This window comes from Gadus macrocephalus, chromosome 11, assembly GCF_031168955.1.
Source record: "Gadus macrocephalus chromosome 11, ASM3116895v1".
Classification (NCBI taxonomy): domain Eukaryota; kingdom Metazoa; phylum Chordata; class Actinopteri; order Gadiformes; family Gadidae; genus Gadus; species Gadus macrocephalus.
The window spans coordinates 22,134,370-22,154,693 of record NC_082392.1 but is presented as its reverse complement, the minus strand read 5'-3'; the positions used below and the strand labels follow the sequence as shown (position 1 = coordinate 22,154,693).

Genomic DNA, 20,324 nt, shown 5'->3' with positions numbered 1-20,324 from the left:
CTGTTTTTCACAGTGCTGTACTTCTAACAATACAATTGCAGTTAAAGTCGAACAAACAGAATAGTGTGTATACATATATATATATATATATATTTATATGTATATATATATATTTACGTATTCATATTTTTCGTACATTATGTATTCATATTTTTGAGTATCAAAGTATATATAATATTGAACTAGTATTACATAGACTGTAGAAGTACTCTATAAGTACACATATCACCCTCTAATACACTCTCTCTACTTGTCTTTCGGTCTCCCTATAACTCACTCTCATACCCCCCCCCCCCCCCCCCCCCCCCCCACCCACACCCACACCCACACCCACACACCCACACACACACACACCTTGTGTTCATTCCCACAAAGACACACATCTAGACCACTTCAATTGACCTGTCACTAAGCTCCGCCCTTAGACCGCAGATGAGCCAATAACAGTCCAGCCTCAACTATACTCTGACAACTCTGTTGAAAACAACAGGGAGGAGGAACAACAGGGAGGAGGCATAATATAACAATTTAATGGTGGATTTATGTTGTTAGTGTAAAGAAAAATAAACATGATCAAACAATTTGCTTGGGATACATATAACACGGACAGTCGGTATCCCGAGAGGCTGAAACATGGGGTATGTTTCATCCCTTTTCCCAAGCCACAACAGGACAAGAAAAAGTGTGTAATGTGGATCAGACTGTGTGGCAGGCCAGAATACCAACTGAATTTAAGCTTGTCACCGTCTGGATATATTTTTAAGTTTTGAATATTCCTCTCCATAGCGTAATGTAGTCCCTTTTGATTGCTCCTGGAAGAAATTAAATCTAAAACCTACTTTGATATACTGTCAGCTGACATTTTTCCATATGTTTTTGTTATCTAGTCTGGTTTGTTTGTCCGAGTTCGTCATGGTAACGACGGGGGGCGTGACTTAGCGACAGGTCAATTGAAAACTTCAGCTCAAAAGCAAATGGTAGACGGAGGTGGAATAAATAGAATCCATACAGAAAACGTAATCCGCTCTACGATCCACTTAAGCTCATCCTATTATGGGGATGTGCTCATGGACAACATGCCTTCACACTCTTGGTGCGAAACGGTGTTCAGAAGTCGGCATCCCAACCCGACAGTTCATCTGCAGCGATGCTGTCGTCGGGAGGGTAGCTGTCGAAGTAGCTGTGGTCGCTCAGGCCACACAGCTGGGGACACAACCGCACTGTCAGAGGGTCTAAAGGAAGGGGGTGTGTCTGTATGGTGAGAGGGGCCATGTCTGATTGGTAGGAGGGGACATGTTGATATGGAGGGGGCGTGTCTGTATGGTGAGAGGGGCCATGTCTGATTGGCAGGAGGGGACATGTTGATATGGAGGGGGCGTGTCTGTAGGAAGGGGCTTGTATGTAAGGAGAGGGCGTGTCTGTAAGCGTTGGCGTGTCTGTGAGGTTAATAGGGAGCGTGTCTATAGGGAGGGGGCGTGTCAAAATGATAGGAGGGGGTCTCTCTATAGGAAGGTGTGTCTGTATGGTGGGTGTTACTGTAGGGAGGAAGTGTTTGTATAATAGGAGGGGGTGTGTCTGTAGGAAGGTTGCATGGCTCTGTTTCCCCTTTCTTTACTTACTTCTCGTCTGAGTGGAGAAGGTAATGTTCTTCCCTTTAGCCCTTCCCAGTTGAAACCAGTGAACCACCTCGGACATGACAAAGAGAGAAGGCATCACTGTCAATTCAATCATGTATGTACTTCATTATTTGATAACTTCTAATTAACAATTTCTTGCAAGAAATAAAGAATATTTTGAAGGAGACCAGGGCAATGCCATATGCATATGCAATATATTAGTCAAATACATGTGTTTCTGCTCTCCACAGCACCAAACTGACCCTGAACCATAACCCTCACCCTACCCTAATCCTAAACCAAACTCATGTCCACAGCACGTTACATTAATTATTCTGGCAGCATTACCCAGTCAAATGAAAAGTTTATTTAATGTTTTTGCCAAGTCTTTAGTCGGTGAGCATGTTTAATCACATTGGTAAACCACTTGCTGTTACCTGTGCTTCTTGATATCAATGATACCATTCTTTAGGTTGCCAAGGCGCTCCACAGGGTTCCTTCTACAACAGAGGAGAGCTGTTACCATTACAACTGTCACCATGCCTTTAGATCCTAAACTATATATAGACAGTCTATAACCCTATATATTAGGTACCTGCAGAGCTTTCTGATGAGATCCTCTGGTCTCTTGGAGATCTTCTTGGGGAAGTCCATCTTCTCGACGCCTTTGAGGATGAGGGTGTATGTCATCATCTGGTCACTGCCAGAGAAGGGTGGACTGTGGAACAGTAACGCAATCTGAAGCCAATTGTCCCTTCACCCTACAACTGCATACAAACTGCCGATAGCATTAACCATATGGGTCCCCACATTGGGATTATCTGTGGTTGTTTTTATTGTTGTTGACTCCCAGGTGAGTTTATTCGTTATTGGCTGCATTTGCAAATTATCTAAGATCAATATTTATTTTGCAGACATTATGGTTCCTGCTCCCAAACAAACACTAACAAACAGCAACATTGGGCCAGTGTGTCATACCAGTTGGTTTTTGGCTGTTAATCTGGCACATGTCAAATCAGCATTGGCCACCTTCAGACAACCTTGTAAAGTTGGGTGTTGGTTTTTTGGGTCAGTGTGTCAGCAATTCTTATTTTCTAGTCTGCTTATTTAGAGCAGGAGTTTCAAGCAGATGTCTCCCCTCGGCGGTCAAACAATGACACAACAACCACTGCTATACCTCATGGTTCTGTCCAAACCTTCCAATCAGGAGCTCAAACACCAGGATGCCCAGGGACCAGAAGTCCACGCTGAAGCTGTGGCCTTTGTTGAGGATGACCTCTGGAGCCACGTACTCCGGCGTCCCACAGAAGGTCCACGTTCTCTGGCCAGACTTGATCTTCTTGGCAAAGCCAAAGTCCACCTGCGGAGGACAAGTTCAGTCCAGGACAGGCTTGTGGAGGGGATACGGGATTGGCTTGAAGAGACAGCCGTGCAAAAAGAAGACACACAGGAGACTGTTTCAGATGAGGATATGTCCTTTAAGTGGATACAGTCTGGAGGCCTGCTCACCACATCTGATGGATACCAGTTTAATCACTAGTTTCACTGTCACGATCACTATCAATATCATCACTATCAAACTAGCCCACACTTCACTTGATTTCAAACGTATTACTTTCAAAAAACGCAATCTGTCTTTTTGTATTATGCTACCATTATATGTCTACTTCTTTTACATGCATTGCACTCCTAACATCCCTGGAAGGAGTGTTCCCTCTACTGTGTTCTTTCTCAAGGTTTCTTTCTTCTTGGCTTTCTTAGTCCACTAGAGGGCTCAGGGTTATGGGTTGTCATATAATGTGGGCTCCTGAAGCCCCTTTAGGCTGTAACGGTGATGAAGGGCTATACCTGTGTTAATGTTGTGTTATTGGGCCCATACTGACCAGTTTGACGTATCCTTCAGCGTCCAGCATCAGGTTCTCAGGCTTCAGGTCGCGGTAGATAACCCCGGAGCGGTGGAGATAATGGAAGGCCTCGGTCACGCAACCCACGCAGAACTTTGCCGTTGTCTCGTCGAAACTCCCTCTGAAGAGCAGCAAGGGATGGAGGTTATGGACTCAAGGAAGCAGAGACAGTAAATACAAAAGTTAAGACACCCTATCAACTGTGCAACATAATATAATGGAATTGGATCTTATAGCTCACCTATCTCTAAGGAGGCTCCATATCTCCCCTCCGAGGCAGGCCTCCAGCAGCATGTAAACATACTTGTTATCCTTGAACGTTCGGTACAGCCTGGAGAAAAGTCACGTGTCAATACTCTGAAATACCCCCATCCCCTCCACCCATCACCCATCCTCTCCAACCATCCCCTCCACCCATCACCATCCCCTCCACCCATCACTCATCCCCTCCACCCATCACTCATCCCCTCCACCCATCACCATCCCCTCCACCCATCACCCTTACCCTCCACCAGTCACCCTCCGGATCATTTCAGGCCGAGCCTTGACTTGGGCTGGCCTGCTGGATACAAACCTTGCAAACTGCGCGAAACAGAGCTCTGGCCTGGCGGTAAAACGGGGCCGGTATATTACTGTAAATTTAGGGGGGGATAACTTTTAAAAACAGTGTATGGGGGATAAGCGAGCGGCCGAACGGCCCCTCCAAACTTAGACTGCTCCGCAACCTGTCAAATCGGACACACGGCTGGATCACTTACTTCCGTTGACCTCCCTCTGAAGTTAGTTAGTCAGTTGGTGTTTCGAAATGCATCGTCTGTGTGTGTGTGTCCTCATTTTTCTCATTTTCAACGGCTTGACTTATCACTCTGAAATGTCACATAGCCACTCAGTATACATCTGGCTAGAGTCTGACAGAGGCATTTTTCTCGTTGGATATTGCAAACGTTGAAAAAAGCTTGATTTGTGATTTATGTGTAGTAGCCTATCCAGCAGTGAAGGGGAAACAATGTGACATCTTTGTTGCACGCTGTTAGATATGACTATTTCTTCCTCCCACTTTTTTCATTCCACTAAAATACTTTTATCTTGCACTATTTGGTATCTTTTCTCCCTTGATTTACCTTTCTAGGCACATGCAATTTCTAATATGTTGTAATTGGACCAGATTACTCATAAAATATTTGCCTGTGATCTTCACAAATTCTAACCACAAACACATGACACATAGTTGCAATGCACATATCCAGGGGTAAGGACTAGTTTTTAAAATTGTACGCAGTGGCAAAATTCTACACGCACCATTCCCGTGGTGGTCTCATTAAAGGCCTCTCCATCCCAAAGTCCCGGGCCAAATTTTTGTCCCAGTCCATCCCTGCCCTCCACCCATCACCAATAGCCTACACCCATCATTAATAACCTCCACCTATCCTTCCCCTCTACCCATCACCAATAACCTCTACCCATCAACAATAACCTCCACCCATCACCAATAACCTCCACCCATCACCAATAACCTCCTCCATAAATCACTCCTCGCTGAGCTAATAATAACATCTAACCTGATATCTGAAATCTGACAGACAGACAGGTAGTGCAGACAAGTAGTCAATCCAGACAGACAGAAAGAAGGACAGGTTGTCCAGACAGGTAGTTTGTCTATCAAGACAGACAGGTAGTCCAGAGAGGTCGTACGTCCAACCCAACAGACAGACAGATAGACAGATTGTTGAGGCAGACGGATATACAGACAGATAGATAGATAGTCCAGACAGACAGGCAGACAGGCAGGTCCGACTGGACAGACTAACTTAACGATGAAGGGGGAGCGAGACTCTGCCAGGATCCGTCTCTCTGAGTGAATGTGCTCCTCTTGTCGGTTGTCCACAATATGTTGTTTCTTCATGACCTTGAGGGCAAAGGTCATGTCCTCTCCCTTGATCCTTACCTTTAGAAAGAAATGGAAACCCCTGAGAGGCAGGCTTTCTCACTTGACTTTCTATCTAGCCCAGCAGGATCACTACAGGATTAAGGGTTAGGGGGTAGGGTAAGGGGTTAAGGACTAGAGTTAGGGTTAGGGTTATATAGGGTTAGGGGGTAAAGGACTAGTGTTATAGGGTTAGGGCTAGGGTTATAGGGTTAGGGTTAGGGAGGAGGGTAAGGGGTAAAGGAATAGGGTTATAGGGTTAGGGTTATAGGGTTTGGGTTATAGGGTTAGGGGGTAGGGTAAGGGGTAAAGGACTAGGGTTATAGGGTTAGGGTTAGGGTTATAGGGTTAAGGACAAGGGGATAAGGTATATACCAGTTCTACACGTCCGAAACCTCCTACACCGAGTGTGGTGATGACCTCCAGGTGGTCGAATGGAGCCGTGGAGGAGAAGGAGGTCAGCTTCTCCTCCAGCTGGATGGCGTCAGGAGAGATGGACCTGCTCAGGTGGCGTGACACTGAGCGCCTGGAGAGGGCGAAGAGATCAATACAGAATCTACTGTTGAATAGAACTTTAAAGGAGCAGTGGGCAAGAATAATATATATAATAAGGAGTCCGGAAGCCCACATTTATTTTTTAATAATGCTTGCATTAGATTACACATTAGATTTGCAAATAGCTACTGGAATTTGTGAGTAATCAGATAACTCCTCCAACCGGTCCACTGACCATGAAAATGTGGACATCCAGATAATGGGTTACTGGTCTAGATCCACCAGGATGTATCTACTGAGGAAGTTCTACTCTGATACATAGATCTTCTAGTGGTCAAGACTTACTTGGCATGTCTCTTCTTATCATCGCGGTCGAGTGTGGCCACGTATCCCTGGAGGTACTTCTGCAACTCATTAAATGTTCCCACGGTCTGGTTGAACGTTCTGGATCACAGGAAGACAGTGGAGGTCATGAAGACTCAAGTCCTGCGCTCACTGACCAACCAGAGACAGGGTTATGGGTAGTACCAGGGTTAGGGTTAGCGTTGAGGGGAACTTACTCGCGGTCGATCACGAGACACTCCAAGCCGTTGTCCTCTGCGATGATGTTAGCCGATCTGACGTCATCACTACGGGACGAGATAAACACAGCATGAAGTCCCACAGCAACACCGGGAAGAGGATTCAAGACATTCAGACAAACGTTGAGGTGTCAGTGACGTTGTGTTTCCAGGTACCTGATGAGGGCTTTCTCCCCAAAGTAATCTCCTTTCTGCAGCAGGTTGATGACCTGAGGTTCCTTGTGGATCTGGGTGCTCTGGGTCACCTTCACCTACATAGCAGAAACAACTTGTTGACAACACGTGGTTCTATACATACATGCAACACATAGTTAGACAATAACAGAAAACACATATATCCACACATAATGTGCAATGTTATCTGAGGATTTGGTACCTTTCCCTGAGCGATGATGTAGAACGTGCTTCCCTCCTCTCCTTCCCTGATGACATACTCTCCTTTGTCATAGTATTCCTGTTGGGGATATCGATTATTTAGTTATATAATATCCTGTCGGGTACAGGTATACAGATATACAGATACACTATATTATACTACTCTGCTACTACTAGTATATAATAGACTACCCAATACAACTCAGAAAACAGATTAACTCATGCTAATATCAATCAACCGACAACACTTTCAATTTCAATTTAATGTTGTTTAATAGGCTTATTGTACTCGACTGAGAAGAGTATGTTTCAAATATGATTATAATCACTGTTGAAACAGATGACAGTGTATACAGTAAGAACTACTTTAAACACTGTAATATATTACAGCCACAAAGCATTGGACCCACTTCCAGATCCCAAGACCTCCAGGTAGACAAATAACAGGTAGAGACCAAGGCCTTTAAAGGACCAAATACAAACCAGGACTAGGTGGAGACAGGTAGAGACCAAGGCCTTTAGAAGACCAGGTAGAGACCAGGTCTAGACCAATGCTTTTAGAGGAACAGGTAGAGACCAAGGCCTTTATTGAGAGAGCTATCTGTTGGATTGCTACTGCCTTCTGATTCGTGGTGACTATAGTTCTAGAAAGAGGGATATTGTGGTTCACAGATCCCATCAGGAGAGGGTAGTTGTATCAAGGGAAGGGTTTAATGATTGACATCGATTCATGTTAAAAAAAATACTGGCAAGAGCGAGATCTATTTCTCTCCAAAGGATTATTTCTTAAGTCAGTTGGACCTCATCTGACTTAATCAACATTCTGCCATCAACATTCTGGTTCGATGCTGAAACTCTTGACAAGAGGATGGGTTTGCAACCCAGAGGACAGCGCCTCTTTCTGTCTGGCGGACAGAGTTGAACCTGGGTCTTGTGAGTGTTCTCGAAAGCTGTAGCACTAACAATTTCTTCCTAAACACCTTCCATATATTTGCATTCATACATATCAAGTTCATATGTAAACACAAACACATCAAGGGGGCATGCTATGAGATTACTGCAGAGTTGCATCATGGGCACAATGAGGACACCTTAAATCCATTAACTGTGACTTCTTCAGACTAAATAGCTTTGTCTTCAATAGCAATGGGAGTAATATCAACCTATCTTTCTCACTGTTTGTTTGGGAGATCCCCAATGGTTTTCAATTGGAACCCACACACAAACATTTACTGCTCCCAAATTCCATTCTCTGGCTTTATAAAAACACAGTCTTGCATATTATCTGCCTGCATCCAGACTAGGGCTTTGACTTCGAACTTCGTAATTCAAATATAATTCGAATATCAAAAAATAAATCAAAATTAATATTAGGCAGGACTTAATATTCGAACCTGTTATGGGCAGGCCAAGAGGGAGAGACGTCGGAGAACCCGACGCAGTCTATTCATAATAATATTATGAATAGACATTACAACATTATTGTAATGTCATTACAATATTATTGTAATGACCACGGAAGAGGCAGTGAATTAAGTATTGATTAGACAGCGATTTATCAGAAACCCAATAAACCGTTGGAACACGCAAGACCGGTAACCATAGCAACGCCGGTAAACAAACCTCGCAAAACCCAATCCAGGGCTGAATCCGAATACTCATACTTATAGGGTGTGTTCGAAACCACCTACTTGCTTACTACTCTTACTAACTATGACGTCAAATTGAGTAAGCAGAACGTAGTAAGCGAGTTTTAGGTAAGCGAGTAGTATCCGAATGTCTTCTACTTCCGGAAAGATTTTGTGTAAGCATCGCTAGCTTACTAGACGTACTCAACCGCCCCAGAATGCACTGCGTCTATTCAAAAGAACAATGGAAGCAATGGCGCTAAACGGGGAGCCGCAGCAGCAGTGCTTTTAATAATTGTTTAATAATTGTTTTGAACATATCACCGCAAATCCTTAGGTTGAAGATGTACTGTGACGTTAAATGTGACGTTTATATATTTATTTATAATATTTATTAACGGCGCCCGGCCGGTAGGTTATTGACACGTCATTTGATTCACGTCATCTGAGGTGGTTAAGTAAGAACGCAGAGTTACGTATGTAACTCCGGTTCTATGAATCCTGGATGACCGCCAGAGGCGGTGCATTAAGCACTGGATTTATCCGTCTCGCGCATGCGCAGTTCGAGTACCTATACCAACAAGGTCACATGTGACCCTCGTGACACCGGATTGGCTATATAGCCCGGTGTCGACAGAGGATCTGTTCCCAGAATCTTCTCGCGAACCACGAGACTTCTGAGTGACCTGTAACTCTGGCGGTCATCCAGGATTCATAGAACCGGAGTTACATACGTAACTCTGCGTTCTATTTCATCCTTACTGACCGCCAGAGGCGGTGCATTAAGCACTGGATGGCCAATACCAACAACATCACGAAGAATCAAGGCGCTCACCTACTGACCAGAGACAGCAGAGCTTGGCATCAGGGCCACGCCCATTGGATGGGGAGTGGCAACGTTGACCCGGTAGAACCTGGAGAATGTGCTAGGCGACGCCCATGACGCCGCGGCACAGATGGTCCCCAGGGGCACCCCTCTCAGGGCAGCCCATGATGTTGAGACGCTCCTGGTTGAGTGACACCTCACCCTGGATGGCGGGGGGCGGCCACTGGCCCCGTAGGCGTGCGTTATGGTCTCCACAATCCAGTGGGACAGCCTCTGTTTTGTTAAAGCACGACCCCTGTTAGGGCCACCATGGCAAACAAAAAGCTGCTCCGACTGGCAAATACCGGCGGTAGCAGAAATATAAGCCCTAAGGGCCCGCACCGGGCACAGCAGCTCAGACCCACCATCCCCAGAAGGGGGGTCAAAGCGTGCTAACTGGATGGGCTGGTTATGGTGATTGCGTGGCAGCATCTTTGGCAGGAACGCAACATTCGGCCATAGAGTGACACCCGAGCCATCAGAGTTCCACCTCAGGCATGTATCACTCACTGATAGGGCATGCAACTCCCCGACCCGCTTGGCAGATGTTATGGCGAGTAAAAAGGCAGCCTTCATGGACAGCCACTTCAACCCCCCTTGACCCAAAGGCTCGAAGGGAGGCGATGACAAGGCTTCCAGCACCAGCGGCAGGTCCCATGCTGGAGACCGCATGGCTGTAGGGGGACGCAGCCTCAAAGCCCCTCTAAGAAAGAGGGACACTAATCTGTGGCACCCTACCGTGGCGCTGTCAACCCTATCATGTAGGGAGGAGATGGCAGCGACATAGACCCTCAAGGTCGAGTGCGACCGGCCACTATCCAGGAGGGACTGCAGAAATTCCAGCACCGTGGTCACAGCGCAGTGCACTGGATCCACGGCCCTAGCCGCACACCAGTTGGAGAACAGCTTCCACTTGTTTCTGTACTGCAACCTGGTCGACGGTGCCCTGGCACTCATGACCGTACCCCTGACAGCCGCAGTGCACTCCCTCAGCAGTGGGTCGGGCCCTGCAGTGGCCAAGCCCAGAGCTGTAGGCGAGAGGGGTCGGGATGCCAGATCTGACCCCCCAGCTGGGACAGGAGATCCCTCCTGTCGGGGAGGCGCCATGGCGAGCTGCAGCAGAGCCTGAGCAGCAGTGGATACCAGAGCCTCCCCGGCCAAAAGGGGGCCACCAGAAGGAGCCGGTGGCCCTGCAAAAGGACCCTCTGGAGTGTCGGCAGGACCAGAGGCAATGGTGGGTACGCATAAAGAGGCCTGTCCGGCCAATCGTGCGCCAGCGCGTCCTGCCCTAAAGGGCTGGACGCTTCTGCCCAGGAGAACCAGAGGGGGCAATGCGCCGACTCCTCCGAGGCAGAGGTCCACCTCTGCCCTGCCGAAGAGGCCCCACATTGACTCCACCACCTCGGGGTGAAGCCGCCATTCCCCCGGTGCGGTGGAGGCTTCCGTCGGGAGAGGAAGTCTGCCGCCCGATTCTGGGCCCCCGGCAAATAGACTGCCCATAGGCTGGCCAGACGGGGAGAAGCCCAAGCCCACAGGCTCTGAGATACCCGGAGAAGCCGTGCTGACCTGGTGCCCCCCTGGTGGTTCACCTGGGAAACCGTGGCCATGTTGTCCGACCGGACCAGGACATGCCGGCCTGACAAATGGGGCAGAAAGCTGGCTAATGCCAGCTGCACAGCCCGGAGTTCCAGCACATTGATGTGTTGTGCCACGTCCCGGCCAGACCACCGTCCCTGCGCAGTCCTGCCCTGCCACACTGCGCCACATCCCGAGAGGCAGGCGTCGGTTGTCACCAACTCCCGGCGTGCCGGGATTGCGCCCATGGGCACGCCTGCCTCCAGATACGCTCTCTTTCTCCATGGAGCCAGAGAGACAAGACACTGCAGGGTCACCTTGACCCTCCTCTGCCTGTGCCACTTGGCATCTAGGTGCAGGCTGTTCAGCCACATTTGGAGTGGGCGCAGGGACAGTAAGCCCAGAGGCACCACAGCTGAAGCAGCTGCCAGCTTGCCCAGAAGCTGAAGAAACTGAATAAAAAGCAGCCTCCTGCCGGCTCTGAAGAGGGGAAGGAGGCGGAGGATGTCGTTCACCCTTCGAGGTGAAAGGTAGGCCTTCATGGCGACCGAGTCCAGGACCAACCCCAGATAGGTAACCCGTTGGGAAGGGTCCAGGCAACTCTTTGATTGGTTAACCGTCAAGCCCAGCCGGGCGACGTGCGACAGCAGGCGGGCCGTGTCCTGGGCCACCTGGGACCTGGAGGGCGCACAGACCAGCCAGTCGTCCAGATACGGCAGGACCTTCATGCCCTGCGTCTGCAGGGGTGCGAGGGCTGCCGCCACAACCCTGGTGAAAACCCTCGGGGAGAGGGAAAGCCCGAAGGGAAGTACCCTGAACTGGTAATGCCTGCCCCGATAGGCAAACCTCAGGAACCGCCTGTGGTGTGCCGCAACCGGCACATGAAAATAGGCGTCCTTCAGGTCAATGGTCGTGAACCACTCCCCCCTGGCAACTACCCTCAGGGTGTCCGCCGAGGTGAGCATGTGGAATGGTAAAATTTTTAAAAACGTGTTCAGGCCCCTTAGGTCTAGAATGGGCCTGAATCCGCCGTCTTTCTTGGTTACCAGAAAGTAGGCCGAGTAGAACCCCCCGGGTTGTAACTGAGGGTCCACTGGCTCGATCGCACCCTTGGCCAGGAGGGCGGATAGCTCCTGGGCCAGAGCTGCGGCCTTCGTCGGGTCGCGGACGACTGTCATCCTGACCCGGCCGAAGGCCTGGGGCCGGCGTCGGAACTGTAATTCGTACCCCCGGGTTAAGGTGGAAACCACCCAGGGGTCTATAGTACAGGCAGCCCAGTAACTGATCTGCTGCTGGGAAAAACAGCCGACGACCGGCCCCGTGGTCCTAGCGCCTGGCCCCCCGGCCTCTGTCGGCTCTGGAGGGGTACCGGTGAGGCTCCGCGGCCCGAGGCTGCCCGGGCGATGGGCGGGCGGGGGCGCGAAAGCTATCAGCGGGCTGCTGGGCGGGCCGCCGAGACCTGCGTAGGCCCTCATCCCTCGCTGGGTAAGAGCGTGGTGGCTGGGAGCGGCCCCGGGGGGCAGCCGGGGGGGCTCTAGGCCTGCCAGGAGCGGACACACTCCTGTGAAGACCCGACAGCTGCAGGTTGGTTTGCCTAGCTTGGGCAGCTCGCTCCAGTGTCTCCAGGGCAGCTGACCCAAACAGCTCCCCCGGTACCACTGGCACGGCTCTGAGGGCCTTCCTGCACGCCTCCGTCAGGGGCGACTGAGCCAACCAAACCTGGCGGCGAGTCTGGACCAGGGTGGACATAACACGCCCCAATTCCCTGGACATGAGGGCAAAGGCCTGTAGGGACGCGTCGCTGAGGTCCTGCGTAGACGGCTCAACTGCAGCTTGTTGCAGCGAGGTCGAGAGTGCCAGCATTAGGTGGGAGAGGGAGTTGCCAATCCGCCCCATACGTGCTGCTGCGTCGTAGGCCTTCGAGAGCAGGTCGTCTGTGACCCTGCACTGGGGCCGAGGACACCTGGCATCCGGCCGTAAGGCCTGATCGGGGGTTAAAATGAGGGAGGCAATGGCGGGTGGCATGCGACCCAAACCATACTGCGCTGGATCCCGCATGGCAGCCAAGGCCCGAGCACTGGAAGAAGGACGGGGGAGAGCCTTGGCATCCTTCCATCAGACGTGTAGCTCCTTTAAATACTCCTCCGAAGGAGGGACAGAGAAAGGGGCTGTGGCAGGGCTGCGCCTGAAAAAGGCGCTAGGCTGAGCCAAGTCTGCCTGAGGAGCATCGAGCCCCAGGCGAGCCAGGGCCGTACGGATGACGGCCCCGATGGGGTAACCCTCTGTGCTGTGCCCAGAGCTCTGAGCAGAGGAGCGGGAGGCCTCCCCAAAAGCGTTTGAGGCTTCCTCCCCCGTGACACCCTCACTGAAGAGGTTGGCTGATGCCGCCAGCGACAGGACATCGTCCGTCCCCGGCACATCCCCCAAGGAAGGGTCAGGCCGAATGTCAGCCACCGCGCCACCTGCCCCAGGTTGCAGGGTCAGGAGGAGTTCCTGTATCCTCACCATGTCTGACGACAAGCGATCCACCTTGGATGCTAGCTAGTCCCTAGCCCTTTTCCTGGGGGGGGGGCCTGCTCTACCCCGACGCCAAGAACGGACGGGCTGAGCCGGAGGAAGTGGCGCCATTGATGGATGGTCGACGGCTGTTGGTTGTTCCACCACTGCGAGCCTAGCCAGCCTGAGTGCCAAGGGCATGGAGCCGCAGTTCATACAGGCCCTCTCTGTAAGGCCCTCCCTCAAATGCTCGAAGCCGAGGCAAGAGGGGCAGCGATCATGGCCATCGTCAGGCTCAAGGAGGGCCACACAGGCGCCGCACACATGAGCCATCAGCAGAACCCTGGGAGAGGGAGCACTGCCTTCACCAGTAAGCTACTAATTCAAGAAAAGCCAAGAAAGTGTTACCGGGAGAGGACGCGAGAGCGCTGCCTTCACCGGTAAGTGACTGAAAAGAAACACACAAGTGTTACAGGGAGAGGGCGCGAGAGCGCTGCCTTCACCGGTAAGTGACTGAAAAGAAATACGCAACAGTGTTACAGGGAGAGGGCGCGAGCGCTGCCTTCACCGGTAAGTGACTGAAAAGAAAAACCCCAACAGTGTTACAGGGAGAGGGCGCGAGAGCGCTGCCTTCACCGGTAAGTGACCGAAAGAAATACGCAACAGTGTTACAGGGAGAGGGCGCGAGTACGCTGCCTTCACCGGTAAGTGACTGACCGGAAAAAAATAAAAATAAATTTTTACCAAACAAATTTGGTAACCCAGAACACAGCCGAGCTGTTTCTATCAGGGAGCTATCAAGTAGCAGCTACAAGCGCTGGGGGGAGCGAACTGTACAATGTAGCCAGTAGTGAAAATAATCCCAGTAGTGAAAATAATCCCAGCAGTGTTGCCGGGAGAGGACGCGAGAGCGCTGCCTTCACCGGTAAGTGACTGAACGATTATATATATATATTCTTCCAACAAAAGTGTTACTAAACAAAAACTTGGAAGCTTCTACTCAAAGGAAGCCTTTCAGCGCTGTACAGACAAACAGCCCCTGGAGGACGAGTTCACCCGTTGCTCCGACCCTTGGTCGTGAGGCTGCACACAGTCTAGAGCGCGATCCTTTTCAAAAAGCGAATACGCTATCCGCAAGCGGTACTACTACATGCGTCTTTGCGAGAAGATGAAAGGAACAGATCCTCTGTCGACACCGGGCTATATAGCCAATCCGGTGTCACGAGGGTCACATGTGACCTTGTTGGTATAGGTACTCGAACTGCGAATGCGCGAGACGGATAAATCCAGTGCTTAATGCACCGCCTCTGGCGGTCAGTAAGGATGAAATAGAATGGTCTTCCGAACGTCGATTACTCAAAATGGATTACTCAATCATTATTTAAGGATTCGAGAAGTAAGCCAAGTATTGAGTAGGTAGTAAGCAGTAAGCAAGTAGGTGGTTTCGAACACACCCATAGTATGCATTTTGTAGTACGCCACAAATATAGCGCGTCCGAATGCTCAGTATGCATTGTGTAGTACGGAAAACGTTAAAGAATGCGTACTACCCATTGGTACTACCGCCACAGTATGGCGACACATTAGTGCCATAATTCACTAATGTGATAAAAGATGCATTCGGGCGTATTATATTATTCCACACGCGTAGATATTAACTGCGAGCGCGCAAATGATCTCTGCGCACGCGCAAATTACCTCTGCACGCGCAAAACAGCCTCTCGCGCGTAACAGCCTCTTGCGAAAGATGTTTTTACGCTCGCTCGAATTTAATTTTGGCACTATGGGGGAGGGAACCAAGGCAGGGCGGGCTTTCCTATGATTGGCCGTTTCTGAAGCGCGATATTTGATTGACAGCCCTCCTCAGCCCTCCTCTCATTCAATTCTGAATTGTACAGTAAATGGCTGAAACGATAGTTACGTATTGTAACTCTAGATTCTATGAGTATAGGCGCAGCCTTTTAAGGCTATCGCTATTGGGTTATCCCTAGGCGTGAGCCGTAGCACTGAAAAATGTGTAATCCCCGACCACCAACATCGTGGGCCTCAATTACGTCCGCGTGCGGCGTGCCTCAACGACGTCCGCATTTCGCAGATATAGTCGGGCGCCGGCAGACGTTCTGCTCCCAATAAACAGCTTTTCTTCAGCTATTTAAAGGACAATGAGGCCGACACTTAAAAGGCTGCGCCTATACTCATAGAATCTGGAGTTACAATACGTAACTTTCAGCCATTTACTGTACAATTCAGAATTGAATGAGAGGAGGGCTGAGGAGGGCTGTCAATCAAATATCGCGCTTCAGAAACGGCCAATCATAGGAAAGCCCGCCCTGCCTTGGTTCCCTCCCCCATAGTGCCAAAATTAAATTCGAGCGAGCGTAAAAACATCTTTCGCGAGAGGCTGTTACGCGCGAGAGGCTGTTTTGCGCGCGCAGAGATCATTTGCGCGCTCGCAGTTAATATCTACGAGTGGGGAATAATATAATACGCCCGAATGCATCTTTTATCACATTAGTGAATTATGGCACTAATGTGTCGCCATACCACAGTATACAACGGTAGGTCACTACGCTATCCCACAATGCAACCGGAGTCTGGTAACGAACGAAGAAGTGATGGCTGACCCGACACTACCAACAGCGGCTTAGAAAGACGTCGTAGAAAGCGGCGAAAAAAGAGTCATTAAAAAGAGTAAAAAAGTAAAGTAAGTCATTAAGTAAAAAGAGACATTTTTAATTTTATAGCAACGATGACAAGACGGAAAACAGGTAACTTATCAAGGTAGTTTTGCCGGCATCTGAGGGGAGATACGTCATCTCCAAACATCCGGTGGAGTTTCGGCGGTGTTCGGAAGCGTTCAGAAGCGTTCTACGCATAGCTATGCGTAGAACGCTTCTGTTCAGTAGACACTGAACAGAAATAGTATGTACTAAGTATTGGGATTCAGCCCAGGTCTTACTGAAGGGATTTAATGGTCAAAATATTATTAATAAATATTCGAATATATTCGATTATTAATATTAATAAACAAACGAACTTCGAATATGAGGCAAAAGTCAAAGCCCTAATCCAGACACATCTGTGGCAGAAGTAGGTTACATGAATCTGAGCCAAGTCGTGAAGGAAGATTGTAGGATTGCCACTCGTTTAAAGAAATAATGAACCAGATAATTTACCACTAACAAATACATTCATCATATAACTTAGCACTAACTCATATATTAACCGGAGAATTTACCACTAACTAAGACATTTGTCAGATAACTTACCACTTCAAGACAGTCCACAATCTTGCTGAGCATGTCTTCAGGCAGATTAGCCAATAGGGAAACGCTAAAACAGATGATTAATATGTTAAATGTTTGTTCAAATCATCCCACTGTGTACACCTGTTCTTACCTCTCTTGAGGACGTCAGTGGTTATTTGTCATTTTGCAATCTATACATCATAAAGCCTTGCTGGTAAGTGTTTGAAGCAGACCTCCGCAGGAAGTTGCGGTACTGTTGGTGTCGGGTCTCAGCTGTTCTTCTCATGATGTTCTGAAACACCTCGCGGTCCAGCGCCCAAGTCAACGTGCTGCTCATCGCTGCAGAGCACAGGGTCAAAGGTCAAGGGGGACCTGTTGACTACAGTTTGGCACTGTGGCTGTACGACAGCAGCCTTGGACAGATGCTACTTTGCCTCATGATACTTTGCCTTTACTCAACTAGCAGGCCCTCCTAGACGTAACTTCGAATGAGTGATATACAAATAAAAGGGACTTGACTGGCAAATACCCCAGTAACCGTGGTTACCACTTCATCTTTTAATCACAGACCCGGAGAGTTAGTGAAACCCGACCCCTCCTGTGTTCTAAGAGAGCTTGGGATGACAGGGAGGTTCTACTGACCTCCATTCTGACCTTCTTGGTTAAATACATTAGAAAGTTCTTGACGAATCGGAGGACAGTACTGGGACGTTATTTAAACCCTGGGTCAATATAATCTCTTCTATTTAATGACCAGATCACACAGGTCAGGGGACAAGCATGGTTATGGCACAGGCAAAGTGTACGTGCTTGCGTTGGTTTGAGTGTGCGTGCGTGCGTGCGCGTGTGCGTGTGTGTGTGTGTGTGTGTGTGTGTGTGTGTGTGTGTGCATGTGTCTCTGTGTGTGTATATATTGGACCTTAGTAAAATTGTAGGACTTGAGCAGATATATGTGTTTTATTGTTAAACAGTATCTTACCTATGACAGAAGCAGTCCTGGTGCAGTTGTACAGTATAGCTAATTCACCAAAGGTGGTCCACCCAGCTATTGACGTGAGCAGTTTGCTGTGTTGAACCACATCCAGCCTTCCATCTGAAAACATCCAACAAGGTCAATCAATGTCTCTGCCTCACCCAAATCTGGGACACAGATGAACAGTAGAAATAGGACAAAACAATGAGACATTCATACGGTGGAAATGCCTTCAAACTACAGCCTTTAAAAAGCTGTGACTATAACATAAACCATGTTAACATAAAATGAACCATTGTAGCGACCAGAGACTTTAAGCTGTCATCAATAAGAATCTTCAACGAGTAACTGGTCACATAGTTGTTTTTTTTCAGTGTGCGTACATCAGACCTTTTGGATGTGTTTAGAATCCCCATGTCAATCCATTACTACCAGTCCATACACTAGTCATTTTGGCACTAGGCTCATGGATTTTTTCAACCAGTTTACATTTTAATAGAACATATCATCAAAACTAATATTGACAACCAAAGGCTGAGGTGAATTGCAGTTTAGGAGAGTTACCTGCCAGGACAAACAGGTGATGTCCAGGCTGCCCCTGCTGGAGGACGAACTCGCCCTGCTGGAAGCTCCTCTGGTACATGCACTCCACCATGTCTCTGATCTGCTGCACCTCCAGCCTTTTCAGGTACTCATTCTTATTCAGAGCTTCTATCAGGAGCTTCTTCACACTGGGAAGCACAGCAACACATCAGGGCTTGAGCCACTCAAACCTTTAGGAGTTGCTTGACTTTAACCAAAACCCTAATTCCAAAACCCAAATTTGTATTCTTAATCTTTAACCCCAACCCTTAACCCTAATCCCTAACCCAACCCTCAAACAAGCATACCGCAGATTTGGAGCCCAAAACTATAACTAATAAGACGGATGATTATAATTTACATCAATTGTCTTGTTCTTATGTTCTGACTTTTCCCAACTCCAAGTCAGGGGTTGAGTTAGGAGGAATTTGAGCAGTTTGTGACATATATTGAGGGTCCCAAACCTTTTCTTGGACTGAAACTCCAAAACACTGAAGCCAACTTTATCCTTTAATACTATTCTATACTTTTTTAAAATTAGCTTTCTTAGTCTCATGATCATGTTTCCCTTACTCTGATTTTAAAGAACAGTCCCTCATTCGTATTCTAGAATTCACAACAGAACAGTTCTCCCCTTAGGTAGGACTCTGAGATGCCTGTTCCTTAAAGCTATGGAACCCATCGAGCCATGACTGTTATGACAACAGCATAAACAGGGACGATGTGTGTCCTGTTCACCACCCCTGCTGTTACAAGTAGACAGTGGACATTGGGGTTTGAACCCATAACTAGACTACTAGACACTAGACTAGACTTGTGCCCTCCCCTGGAATACTAGCAGTAGTTAAAAATTACAGTCAGAGATCCCCATGTCACCCAATGTCACCTGGCGTCCTTGGGCACACGGGCCTCCTCAAAGGAGAACTTTGGGAGGCTGCTGGAGTCGTAGGTCCTGGAGGTGGGCTCTGCTGACACCCCTGCCTTGGCTCCTCTGCGCCGGTTGACGGTGTCCTTGGAGCGCCTGCTGTTTTTGGCTCTGAGAGAGGAGCCCCGAGAGGTCCTAGAGCCCGGGGTCCCTGGGCTGGGGTCCCCAGAGTCTCCTTGGGGGGGAATCAGCTCCTGGAGCTTAGCGATCTGGAGGCTCTTGCTCTGCAGCTCTTCTCTGAGTTCGGCCAGAGCTTGAGTCTGATTGGCCAGCTGCTCCAGGAGTGATGCGATGTGTTGACTTTTGGCACCCAGCTCCTCCTCCTTCTTGCAGTTTTCCTTCTCCATCTCCTCCACCCGCCTCCTCAGCACTTCATGGACCTCCTGCAGGACCTCCTGCGGTGCCTGCTCCTCCTGGACGGAGGAGAGGGAGCTTTGAGTTGGTTTGAAACACCTGGACTTCATGGAACTGTTTCCCATCGCGTCGACGCAATGCCTCCTCCTCATCTGTCTGGAGAGAGAGAGAGAGAGAGAGAGAGAGAGAGAGAGAGAGAGAGAGAGAGAGAGAGAGAGAGAGAGAGAGAGAGAGACGGACAGACAGAGAGAGAAAATCACTAAGTGATGGTCAATGATTGTATTCTCCATTCATTATTTAGGAAGGAAGTATTGGGTTACAGAACATTTTCCCCATTTAGAGACAACAGCAATTCCTATCTGAAATGCTGCATGAATTTGAAACACAATTACATACATACATAAAATGCAATGATTATAAAATATGAATATAACTCCACTCAAAAATAAAAACAAAAGCGATAGTAGCCTTAATTTATATGATCGCTGCATATAATGTGGTGGTTTTACAATAAATGTGGAGAACAATCATGTGTTTGTTGAACAGCATGTCTACCGCCAACTCAGGCCTACACTAGCTACGTCATTCATGGAATTCCTCGTGGAAATATAAACAACACACTCACTGATCCACATGATATGAGGTGTAGAAATACAACCAGGACAACGTCATTATTACAGTTACACATAATGATGGAGGTGGAGCAAACATGAAGTGACTCGGATCATGCACCGAGTAACTTGCTGTTGGCATGTCCATCCTCGTAAAGAGAGTCAATACTCA

General features: G+C 48.7%; 1 protein-coding gene across 2 annotated transcripts; it reads right to left on the bottom strand.

The window, feature by feature from the left end:
• Positions 1-510: 510 nt before the first annotated feature.
• Positions 511-19,729, bottom strand: prkg2 (protein kinase cGMP-dependent 2). Of its 2 annotated transcripts, none has more exons than XM_060065902.1 (18): positions 19,149-19,729; positions 18,245-18,411; positions 17,687-17,800; positions 16,941-17,046; positions 16,729-16,792; positions 6,897-6,974; positions 6,677-6,771; positions 6,500-6,568; positions 6,285-6,383; positions 5,820-5,970; positions 5,329-5,465; positions 3,762-3,851; positions 3,500-3,641; positions 2,813-2,976; positions 2,212-2,334; positions 2,054-2,113; positions 1,620-1,686; positions 511-1,203 (listed from the first exon to the last, which is right to left on the bottom strand). In XM_060065902.1, exons 1-18 carry the CDS (start codon positions 19,691-19,693, stop codon positions 1,108-1,110), a joined length of 2,367 nt encoding a protein of 788 aa, XP_059921885.1. In that variant the 5' UTR covers positions 19,694-19,729; the 3' UTR covers positions 511-1,107. The 2 variants fall into 2 exon arrangements, with proteins under 2 accessions (XP_059921885.1, XP_059921884.1); XM_060065901.1 differs by having other exon boundaries at positions 2,054-2,116; positions 19,149-19,721.
• Between the last annotated feature and the right edge of the window lie 595 nt (positions 19,730-20,324).

Bases quoted from the DNA above. Each gene is read 5' to 3' on its own strand.
- prkg2 (XM_060065901.1), bottom strand. From the start codon at position 19,693: ATGAGGAGGAGGCATTGCGTCGACGCGATGGGAAACAGTTCCATGAAG. The intron at 2,335-2,812 runs GTTTGGACAGAA...ACTGTTCCACAG, and splicing joins TTTGAGCTCCTGATTGGAAG to TCCACCCTTCTCTGGCAGTG. The intron at 1,204-1,619 runs GTAAGTAAAGAA...TTGTGTCCCCAG, and splicing joins CTTCTCCACTCAGACGAGAA to CTGTGTGGCCTGAGCGACCA.